This window comes from Lacerta agilis, chromosome 6 (genome assembly GCF_009819535.1).
Source record: "Lacerta agilis isolate rLacAgi1 chromosome 6, rLacAgi1.pri, whole genome shotgun sequence".
NCBI lineage: Eukaryota > Metazoa > Chordata > Lepidosauria > Squamata > Lacertidae > Lacerta > Lacerta agilis.
In genome coordinates, this window is record NC_046317.1 from 87,725,665 (window position 1) to 87,737,977 (window position 12,313).

The 12,313-nt window shown below is 46.2% G+C and overlaps 1 protein-coding gene across 2 annotated transcripts in view; it reads right to left on the minus strand.

The window, feature by feature from the left end:
- CHRNA4 (cholinergic receptor nicotinic alpha 4 subunit) overlaps window positions 1–12,313 on the minus strand; it is a 68,278-nt gene that overhangs the window by 16,111 nt on the left and 39,854 nt on the right. For both annotated transcript variants that reach the window (XM_033153726.1, XM_033153727.1), the window contains exon 5: window positions 2,912–4,295. In XM_033153726.1, coding sequence (XP_033009617.1) covers window positions 2,912–4,295 — 1,384 coding nt within the window. The remainder of the gene's footprint in view (window positions 1–2,911; window positions 4,296–12,313) is intronic.

Genomic DNA, 12,313 nt, shown 5'->3' on the forward strand with positions numbered 1-12,313 from the left:
CTATTTATACCCCACTATTTATGGTTTTCCCAGTAGTAATGTATGGAAGTGAGAGCTGGACCATAAAGAAGACTGATCGCCGAAGAATTGATGCTTTTGAATTTTGGTGCTGGAGGAGACTCTTGAGAGTCCCATGGACTGCAAAAAGATCAAACTTATCCATCCTTAAAGAAATCAGCCCTGAGTGCTCACTGGAAGGACAGATCCTGAAGTTGAGGCTCCAGTACTTTGGCCACCTCATGAGAAGAGAAGACTCCCTAGAAAAGACCCTGATGTTGGGAAAGATGGAGGGCAGAAGGAGAAGGGGACAACAGAGGATGAGATGGTTGGACAGTGTTCTCAAAGCGACTAGCATGAGTTTGGCCAAACTGCGGGAGGCAGTGAAAGATAGGCATGCCTGGCGTGCTCTGGTCCATGGGGTCACGAAGAGTCGGACACGACTGAATGACTGAACAACAACTGGGTTTCCCCAGCTACTCTAGGTGGCTTCTAACATATATAAAACATAATAAAACATTAAACATTTAAAAAAAACAACTTCTCTACACAGGATTGCCTTTAGACGACTCAGGGGTCAGATAACTTCATTCCCCCCAACATTTCTTCAATGAAAATAGTGACATCCTAAGGAAAAGTGGGACATTCTGGGATCAAATCAGAAACCAGGATGGCTTCCCTAAATCAGGGATGTCCCTGGAAAATAGGGACACTTGGAGGGTTTGCTGTAGCTATGTGGCAGGTTACAGAATAGGATTGGCTCTTGTGAATCACCTGACCCAGTCCAGCCCCACATGAGGCGACATGAGGCAGCAGCCTCAGGGAGCAGATTTTGGCCATCATGAAAGGGCAGCAAATTGTTCATTATTTAATTTTGTTCTTGTATTTTACTGATGGGGAGAGGAGCTCGTTAAGATTTTCTGCCTCAGGTGCCAAAACAACCTGGCCATCCTTGAGCGTCATGTGCCTTAACTTGGGAGTGGGGTGATAAGGCAGCATATGCTACTGTGCCTCAGGCAGCCAAATATCTTGAGCCAGCGCTGAACGTGCCTTTGAAGCCCAGGAAGATCCAGGTCTCCACAGTGTCTCATGCCTGCCCCCAAATGCTTGCAGACCTCTCCTTTTCACCAGCATTCCTGCTGGTGCACAAGGAGTGGGTCTCTATATCTAATCTAAGGGGCTCCCTGTTTGAGTTCAGTGGTACTCAACACCACTGAGTACTGGGTATCAGTACTCAGTGAACAGCACACTGCATTGCCAAGTTGAAAAAATCCAGTTGGTTTGAGCCTCAACTGAGCTACCAAAGTGAAAATGTAACTTATTATGGAGGTTGGGTATGAAGAGGTGAGTTTGAAGACATTCCTTTGAGATATTTATTTTATCCCTTTTCAGGGACCTTATGAAAAGAAGACCCACATGACCGATAATAAAACCCATGAATTACCCAAACTATAAAAACCAGCCAAAGGGTAAGTGAACCATTCACGGTTGATGCACACCAAGAATAAGCAAATTTTATGTTTTCCTTTTGAAGGATGCAGACCCTCTGACCACTGGACATCCTATTCAGAATTGAACTGACCCAAAATCTCCCCATGTCAGCATGCATGGGACTTTCGTCCCACATGAAAGTATGCAGGGAGAGAATTTCTGCAGCTTTCAGGTAGCCTCTGCGAAACTTGTAACCATTTCCCCTCAAAAGCTTTTTTCTTACTTGCATTATTGTGAAATGATGAGTTCCCACAGAGCATTCCGGCCACTGGGAACACCAGCCCAGTTGCCACACTTCAACTGCAGTGGCAACTTGATGCCATTTTTTAAGTGGAAGGAAAAGAAGAGGAAACCCCAATGGCCTTCATTAAAAAAAAAAAAAAACTTTTATATTCCCCCAACTGAATGTTTGGACATCCCTCCTCATTCTTCCACAACTACTGGAATTCTGAGGGGGCAAAAAATTGGATCACAATTGGCTCAGATCTCTCCCACCAAACCCTGAGCTTTTGGAGTCCTACCAGACATTGCCCACATACTTTTAAGCACTTTCAAGTAGAAAGGCAAATGAGATTGGATTAGAGAAGGTTGAACTTCTGTATATGAAACAGCCTGATGAAGGACCTGATCGATTTAAGCACCTTGGATATTAAACTTTCCCCCTTAATCCTTGCTTCCCCTCTCCCGCTACTCATAAGTTCAAGCAGGAAATAAGAACTGGTTGCAATTTTTAAGCTATCCAATTAAGACCAAGGGAAGTGCACAGTATGAATGAATGGGCCCATGTTATCATACAAATGTACTTGCAAGGGAGCCACAACTGACTCCATGTGTAAAGATTATGTGGTGCGAAGCCTCGGATGTTAATGATAGGAATTAGCTCTGTGCTGAAATGAAGGGGTGAGATTCCACAAAGAGCTTTGTCAGAAGCGGAAAGGGGCCCTTCAATGATTTTCCTGGGACCACTGCAAAATAAACTGTTCAACTGAGAGGCTACAATCCAGCATGTGACCACTACAGGACACGCTCCCCCCAATAGGTTTTGTTTACTTGTAGAGACATCATACATATCAAACAGTGATCAGCTATGCGCTGCTGTGACGTCGTATTCTATAGTGCCTAATCCCTGATTCCACTTGAGGAGGAAACAAAATAGAGGGGGAGGGGAATGATGTTGAAGAGGCAGCAAAAGAGGAAAATAATTGAGGAAAGTTTGGTTGCGAACAGCTACAAAATAATAATAATAATAATTGAATGAATGCTGCAGGAGTGGGGACACAGATAATCTAACATTGCTACGATTAATGAAGGTGGAAAACATTCAGCTGCACACTAGTGGTACCAATAAATTGGATCCCGGGTCGCATAACTTTGCAGCGAAAAGGTGCTGATGCAGAAAAGTTATTATTATTCTTTTACTTACTGAAAAATCTGCATCTTCTGCTCTCAAGTGGTCTGCAATATAATGGACCCCCTCCACAGCCAACTTCAAGGCCGGCGACATCAGCAAAAGCTGCTGGTCTTTCGTGCCAAGAGTCTTGTTCCCTTGCCCTGAGGTGCTGGCTGACTCGGGTTTTTTACATTTGCATTTACAGTGAGTGGGTTTGGCTTTGGGCTGCTCCTCGTTGAGATGGCAGCGCTGGGAGGCTGGGGACCCGCTGGATTGCCCATTGGTCTGGGACGACTCCTCTTGCAAGTAGCAATATTGGATGCTCCTCGACCGGCAACGTATGGTCCCTTCTTCTGCTTTCACTGGGCTGCTGTACATCTGCTGGACACTGAGTGACCTGCCTTTGGAGATTGAGCTGGACTGAGAGTCTCCCAGAGGGTGACAGGGAGGTTGGAGGGATGTACAACTGGCCCGAATCAGCTCCGGGTGCAACATGGAATACTGCCCAGATGGTGACTTGCACACCGGAGGTGGTTTTGCTTGGTCATCGAGATGGGCACAAAAAGAGGAGGTGGGAGATTGCTCGTTGCTCTGAGGGCTGTTGGATGACGAGGTAGTGAAGTTGGGTTCTACTTCCGTCTCGGACCAAAAGCGTTGAGAGTTGGCTATCTTGTGCATGGACTCGATGAGCTTCTTGCAGTTGTCCTTCACTGTTGAAGGACGCTTCATGAAGAGAAGGCGTGGGACGACATCGAGGAAGACCTTCCTCACCCAATCCGGCATGGTGTGAGTGCGAGGGGAGCGGTGGTGGACGTTGAGCACGAAGACGGTGATGATGATGGACAAGGTGACAAAGATCATAGTGAAGAGCAAGTACTCTCCAATCAAGGGGATGACCAATGAGGTGGAGGGGATGATCTCGGTGATAAGGAGGAGAAAGACAGTTAAAGACAGAAGGACTGAGATGCAAAGAGTGATCTTCTCCCCGCATTCTGAAGGCAAATAGAAGACTAAGACAGTCAAGCAAGAGATCAGAAGGCAGGGGATGATCAAGTTGATGGTGTAGAAGAGAGGAAGGCGTCTGATGATGAAGGAATAGGTGATGTCAGGGTAGATCTCCGAGCAGCACTCATACTTCTTGATGTTATAGTTGCCCACAGCATTGATGATCACCCATTCTCCACTCTCCCAGTAGTCCAACTGGTCTACATGGCGGTGCATGCTCTCCAGATCTATCTTGGCCTTGTCGTAAGTCCACGAGCCAAACTTCATGGTGCAGTTTTGCTGGTCGAAGGGAAAGAAAGTGACGTCGATGCTGCAGGAGCTTTTGTAGATTGCCGGAGGCATCCATTTGATCCGCCCGTCGTAGAACAGGTGGGCTTTGGTGAGGTGGGTGACTGCGAAATCCCCATCTGCACTGTGTTGGGAAAGGAGAATAAAACACAGGAAAGAAAAGGATAATCAGTAGAAGGCCTTCTCATGTATTTGTGTTAGCTCAGCAGCAGAGCAGTTGCTTCGCACGCAAAAGGTCTCATGTACAATCCCTGACATTCCCAGGTAGGATAGAGGAAGATTCCTGCCTGAAACCCTGGAAAACCACTTTCATTCAGCTTAGACTTCTATTTAGGTGGACTCGGTGCAAAGGGAGCTACAGAAGAGGTAAGTGTCTTCTGCAATGCTAACCTCTAGGGTTGCCGTATTTTGAAGAGCAAAAAGAGGACGCTGTGACGACTCTCATTTTAAATACCCCTACTATATGTAGACTATTGAAGCTGTGATATATTGGTGAGGGGGGGGCAGGAGAAGAGAGAGTCTTCAGCCACCATTTATGTCTATGCGTCATCCAGAAAATGTAGCCAGAGACATTTTGGCAAATTTTAAAAATCCACCTGGACAAATATTTTACCCCTGAAAAAGAGGACGCGTCCTGGAAAAAGAGGACACATGGCAACTCTAAAATTGTTAGATCCTCAGGCACAGAATCCTGGATAACATTTTGTTAAAATATAGATTTCCAGAATCTGTTAAATAGCAATTTCATGATGTAGGGTGGGTTGGTGTGTTCACAAGGCTACATCACCCTCTGCCCAAAATACTGGTGAAGTCACCTTATGATGACTGGTTGTGTGAGCCAGACATAAAGAGCAAATAGTAGTAGTAATGATTACTACAAGGAGTACGACAAGGCTGTATATTGTCTCCCTGCTTATTTAACTTATATGCAGAATTCATCATGCGAAAGGCTGGACTGGATGAATCCCCAACCGGAATTAAGATTGCCGGAAAAAATATCAACAACCTCAGATATGCTGATGATACTACCTTGATGGCAGAAAGTGAGGAAGAATTGAAGAACCTTTTAATGAGGGTGAAAGAGGAGAGCGCAAAATATGGTCTGAAGCTCAACATCAAAAAAACTAAGATCATGGCCACTGGTCCCATCACCTCCTGGCAAATAGAAGGGGAAGAAATGGAGGCAGTGAGAGATTTCACTTTCTTGGGTTCCATGATCACTGCAGATGGTGACAGCAGTCACGAAATTAGAAGACGCCTGCTTCTTGGGAGAAAAGCAATGACAAACCTAGACAGCATCTTAAAAAGCAAAGACATCACCTTGCCGACAAAGGTCCGTATAGTTAAAGCTATGGTTTTCCCAGTAGTAATGTACGGAAGTGAGAGCTGGACCATAAAGAAGGCTGATCGCCGTAGAATTGATGCTTTTGAATTATGGTGCTGGAGGAGACTCTTGAGAGTCCCATGGACTGCAAGAAGATCAAACCTATCCATTCTCAAAGAAATCAGCCCTGAGTACTCACTAGAAGGACAGATCCTGAAGCTGAGGCTCCAGTACTTTGGCCACCTCATGAGAAGAGAAGACTCCCTGGAAAAGACCCTGATGCTGGGAAAGATGGAGGGCACAAGGAGAAGGGGACGACAGAGGATGAGATGGTTGGACAGTGTTCTCGAAGCTACTAACATGAGTTTGGCCAAACTGCGAGAGGCAGTGAAGGATAGGCGTGCCTGGCGTGCTCTGGTCCATGGGGTCACGAAGAGTCGGACACGACTGAACGACTGAACAACAACAACAACAATGATTACTACTACCCCGTGTTTCTCCTAAAATAAGACACCGTCTTATATATTTCCCCCCCTCAACAAAACACAGTATGGCTTATTTTCAGGGGATGTCTTATTTTAACCACGTTGCATCAGTACACTGCATAGCCACGCCTTTCCAGGCTGTTTTAATGGGAGGTGCTGCGTCACTATGGCTTATTTTCGGGGTATGGCTTATTTTCAGGGAACGGCATATATTTTGCAAATGCAGAGAAATCCTGCTATGGCTTATTTTATGGCTATGTCTTATTTTAGGAGAAACACGGTACTACTACTACTACTTCTTCTTCTTCTACTACTACTACTACTACTACTACTAATAATAATAATTGCATAAAGCATTTCACAGTTTTCAAAACATACATACACTACCAAACATACATTATCTCAAAAATTTCCCCAACTGCCCAGTAAGGAAAGTCAATATACATTATACAAGGGAGAGCTCAGAAACTCAGCAATAGTGGCTGCCCTAATGCCAACTTGCAAAGGGTGAGATGTAAATGGGGATTTACTGATTCAGAGTCCATCCTCTCAGCTGCCACCATGCTGTACTACCATCAGAGTCCCCCCAGGAATTGCTGGGTTGGGGAGCAAAATTTGTGCATGTCAAATGACGTCTTATTGATCGAAAGATTGCGATAGAATCTTAATGACCTCACAATGTCACACATTATGTCTGCACGCTGTGCAAGTTAATTATTCAGTCTGCTTGCAAGTAAATGAAATGTCTGTCTGGTCTCTTGTCTGGAAAAAATACCACGTCCCATTCATAATTATAACAGCCAAACCCAAGCCCAGCTGCAAAGTCCCAACCACCATTCCCTTCTTAGTTGACCATGTGCCTATTTTCATCTAACTCTTTGAACTTTTGTGCACATTGCCTAGCACAAAATCATTGCGCACTTCATTTGGAGAAAGCTGATCCTCCATTTGTGCCAAGTTCCCAACTCTGCCTTCAGATACCCAGAGAAATATTGCGAAGCATCTCTGATACTATTCCCCCACCTGGAAAAATCACACAACCGTAAGAATATCCTTGCTGGACCAGGCCAAAGCATCATCTCCCCCAGTATCCTGTCTTCATAGTGGCCAACCAGATGCCCTTGGGAAGCTAGAAAGCTGGACCTGAGGTCAACAGCACTCTCCCCATTTGTGATGCCCAGCGAGTGGTACACACCAGCATCCTGCCTGTGACACTGGAATCAGAGCATAGCCATCATGACTGCTACTCATCGATAGCCTCATCCTCCATGAAATTGTCAAATTATCTTTTGAAACTATTCAAGCTGGCGGCCACCACTCTCTCCTGTGGGAGGGGGTTCCATAGGTAAACTCTATGCCTCATGAAGAAGTATCATACTTTTCCGTGTATAAGACGAGATTTCTTTCTTTAAAAATTATGTTTAAAATTGGGGGGGGGTCTTATACACGGATAGTGCATGGGGGGGCGTGTGATTGGTTGCTGCCACGAGCCGGAGATTGTCAGTGGCTATCGGGTGTGTGATTGGTTGCTTCGGCAAGGGCTTGTGTTGATTGGCTGTCACTGCATCAATCTGGCGGGCGATGGGCGGCTTCTGCCAGTGAGGGGACAAATGTTGGACAGCACGTGCGAGTGGCAGCGTAGTTCAAGCAGGTGAGCACTTTTTGGCAACCCTCCCCACCCCAAAAGCTCAACAACTATGGGCAATCTCCCCTCCCCCCCATTTTCTTAATTTAGGGTCCCCCAAAATAGTGGGCATTTTATACATGGGGACGTCTTATACACTGAAAAATACAGTGCTTTATTTAATCTACCCTGAATATTTCAACATTCCGCTTCATTTGGTGCCCATGAGTTCTGGTGTTTCTTTATCCACTTTCTCCATTCATAATTTTATAACCTCTGTCATGTTACCTCTAACTTGCCTTTTCTCTAAACCAAAAAGTCCCCAATGCTTCAAACTTTATTCTTGGTCTCCTTGATTATTCGCATTGCCCTAACAGATGGACTCCTTTGTTGTTCTCTTGGTAAGTGGTTGGGGTCATAGCAGCCAACTCCTAGGGACTGAGGGCTCTTTGCCCCCCCCCAAAGTCGATAGGCATTGCACCGTTTCAGGTGATTGATGATTCTGTAGGGTGGGGCTTACCTGCTCCCCACAATATTCATGTAGGGACATAGGTGGCGCTGTGGTCTGAACCACTGAGCCTCTTGGGCTTGCTGATCAGAAGGTCGGCGGTTCAAATCCGCACAATGGGGTGAGCTCCCATTGCTCTGTCAACCTAGCAGTTCGAAAGCACGCCAGTGCAAGTAGATAAATAGGTACTGCTGTGGCAGGAAGGTAAACGACATTTCTGTGCGCTTTGGTTTCCGTCATGGTGTTCTGTTGCGCCAGAAGAGGTTTAGTCATGCTGGCCACATGACCCGGAAAGCTGTCTGTGGACAAACACAGGCTCCCTCGGCCTGCAAGAGAGATGAGCGCCACAACCTCATAGTCGCCTTTGACTGGACTTAACCGTCCAGGGGTCCTTTACCTTTTTAAAATTCATGTTGGCACCCCTGGTTGGAATCGAGGACTAAACTAGATGATACGTGAGCTACTGAACCATCAAACAACATTAACATTCACCCTTTATCAGCCATGTCACTCTGCAGGCAGACAGTCAGGTTGTGCATTCATAGCAGTGACCAGAGGAGAAATGATGGCTGGGAGGAACACAAAGAGAAGAAACACCATCGTGCATCTGCAGCAGCACAACTGAACACCTTCATCTGCCCCAGCTGCAACAAAACATGTCTCTCCTGTATCAGTCTCTGCAGCCACAGCAGGCACTGCAACCTTCCAACAGCTTGACCTCACCCCCAAAGGTGCCCCCCTCCGTTGGCTCCTGAGACGGACAGATGCCAACAACATAATGATGATTCTGCCTACAGGAAGGGCTAACCCTCACGGAGCCCACACTGAAGGGTGCCAGCCTGTAGCAAATGTATCCTGTAATCTGGTCCTCAGAATTGACCGCTCACCTACAGTGAAGGAAAGGAGACCATCTAATAGAACGAACATGGATCAGGGCCCATCTCAGTTTCTCAGAAACCTTCCATTCTCATCATCTTCTCCTGCTGCACCTCTCGTGAATGCACCACCTCTCGTCTGCCTCTCCTCATTTTCTCTGTACCGAGAAGCCACCCCACCCCACCAAAGGGACGTAAAAGCAATCTAATCCTCGTGTTGTCGCTGTCGCATTACATCTGTGCATTGAAGCAACCTGGCAGAGTTGGAAGGGAGGGCGGGGAGGCGGGAATCTGTACTTTTCACAAATGTAACATGGTTTCCCCTTGATGAGTTCTGTCTGGGGAGACGGTGGCTGGGAAGACGCGTGGCTTCTATGTGGGGCAGATTTAATAATTTATTTCAAGTTGAAGGCAGAACCTCTCTTTTCTGCAGGCCTTTGCTTTCTGATGAGAGCTATTGCTTCTGCAAAAGTCTACCGGGGGTGGGGGGAGTTCTTTCCACACTTTCAGTTCTGTTCTGCTGCCTTCCCCTGTTCCACTGTGGGTTTAAGCAGGAAATCCAGTAATCAAACAACATTAACATCTTTTCTTCTTATTTGGCGATCACTCATAGCCGAGTAAGATCACTCATAGCCGAGTAAGATTGTCTTCCATAAACACAGTTTTAACAATGAGTCCATAGGTGACTGTGGAGGCCAATTCTGGATCCACACGTTCTTCCACAGTGGGGACATTGGTTTCTGGGCGGGAGTTGATCAGCAGGAAATCCAGTCATCAAACAACATTGACATCCCTACCTGAATCTAATCCTTTTATTCAGTTCGGATGCTTAGTTTGCTACAGCTTTAAATTTCTTGAGTTCCTCCCATCTCCTCCTGGGGTGTTGTCCTCTGCTCTTAAAATGTGGTATAAATATTCATGTTGGGCAAAAGATTCCTGCATTGCAGGGGGTTGGACTAAATGACCCCCATGGTACCTTACAGTTCTATGATTCTAAGAAGTACAAAGTTTGGTGTTTATCTAATTCCCAATCCACACACTCGTCTGAGAAAGGTGGACCAGGTATCTCATAAAGGAATTTGCAAGACACCAGGTTCAACCCGCAGCATACAAAAATAAGGAGAGAAGGAATTAAAACATCTATCAAGAACATTGTAGTGCTAGATTTCCTGCAGCTGCTAGCAACAGGGGTGAGGGATGTGGTCATTCAGCTTTTTGCAGGAGACCTGCTGCAGGGCTCCCAAACTCACTTGTAGATCTGACTGCAACTCCCAGATGGATTGCATCTTTCTCAAGATTTGGTGTGTGTTTTCTATGTGCAAAAAGCATGCGTGAAAAAAATTGGTATTTCATATAAGCAAAGGGCGCATTTATGTAAGAAGTGTGTGGCTTATATATTAGAAGCATGTGCGCAATGTGTACAATGAAATGGCATGCAATGGGATGGCGCACATAATGTAAAGGTAAAGGGACCCCTGACCATTAGGTCCAGTCGCGGATGACTCTGGGGTTGTGGCTCTCATCTCGCGCTACTGGCCAAGGGAGCCAGTGTACAGCTTCTGGGTCATGTGGACAGCATGACAAAGCTGCTTCTGGTGAACCAGAGCAGCGCACAGAAATGCCATTTACCTTCCCGCTGGAGCGGTATCTATTTATCTACTTGCACTTTGACGTGCTTTCGAACTGCTAGGGGGGCAGGAGCTGGGATCGAGCAATGGGAGCTCACCCCATCGCGGGGATTCGAACCGCCGACCTTCTGATCAGCAAGTCCTAGGGTCTGTGGTTTAACCCACAGCACCACCTGTGTCCCTGCACATAATGTACTGGCATACAATAGGATGAAACAGACCTATCATTTGCCCGTGAAACTGAAATGGGACAGAATTAGTGGCTCGAAACATCCCTGCCACATCAACACGGGGTTGGACTTGATGACCTTTGAGGTCACCCCAGCTTTATGATTCTGTGATCATATCTTCCATGTCAGAGGTTCAGGGAGGGGATGGAGGTGGAGGGAAGCAAATGAATGGAAGAAAGTGGCAGCTGCGGCAAACCGTGTTGCTCCAATTTTCTAATACTGGAAGTCATTATTGCAAGGTTTGTGGATTTCCTTGCTTTAATCTAATTTAATTTTTTACATGTGGGGGAAAGCATGGAACTGTGAAAGCACAATGTGAGCAGGAGTGTGAGAGGAGAAACAGGGGGACGAAGGAAGCTTTTACTTTTCATGATCCAAATGAAAAATGACTGTTCCGGAGAACTTTACATAATTGCTTCCCAGTGTCTCACCACAGGAGGATAAAGGAATTCCTAAAGCAGGTCATTGCCTCCCTTCCATGTTCCCCAGCTGTCTTTTTCTGCTATTAATATCAGACCAGTACACAGAAGCCAGCATTAGAGGTGGTGTTGTCAAAAGCGATCTCCAATGTGCTTCTGGATTTCCACCAGGAGTGGAAAACAACCCTCTGCACCTCCATGGTTTGTGTCAGCAAGGCAGAATGTGCAAGTGAAAGAGAAGAGAGGGAGAGAGGGGAAATGAGATGTTTGACAGGCAACCAGTCACACTGTAAGATGAAGGAAGAAAAGAGCAAGTGTGGGCCTGTGGTTGGACTAGGAAGACCCAGGTTCAAATCCTGCCTCAGTACAGATGGGTGAATCCATCATTTTCAGTTTCTCCTGGGTTCCCCTTTTTCCATTCTTAAGTTCAATTCGTCACATTTCCACGCCAGTGTGCGATCCCTCAGCGCTTCAGTGTGCATTTCTCTTGATATCCTTGTGTGTGTGTGCAATTAAGTACAGCACTTAAAAAATAGGACGGTCTTAGGTTGCTGACCCCTGCTATACAGGGCTGCTTTCAGATGTCTCCTGAAGGTTGTAGAGTTAATTATCTCCTTGGCTCAAGGGTCACATAACTCCATACCCTCCAGCATTTCTCCGATGAAAATAGGGATGCCCTAAGGAAACACAGGAAATTCCAGGATCATATCAGAAACTAGGATGGCTTCTGTAAATCCGGGACTGTCCCTTGAAAACAGGGACACTTGGAGGGTCTGTGCACTCCATTGTCTTTGGGACAGACAGGTGCCAACATCCTTCCTGGTTATTATGCCCTGCTTTCTAATGTTCCCATTACACAGCATTATCTGTGACGTTCTAGAACTGCGGCTGTTTGATCTATACACTGCCATGTCCCACCAGATTTCAATCACCCCATGAGTGCTTCTGCTCCCCATGAGAGTGACAGGCTGTATGACACCCTTGAGAGGGGAAAGTGCTCTTGCTGGATCTATAGCTATTGCAAGAGCAGACTCTTTGCATCGTTGTAC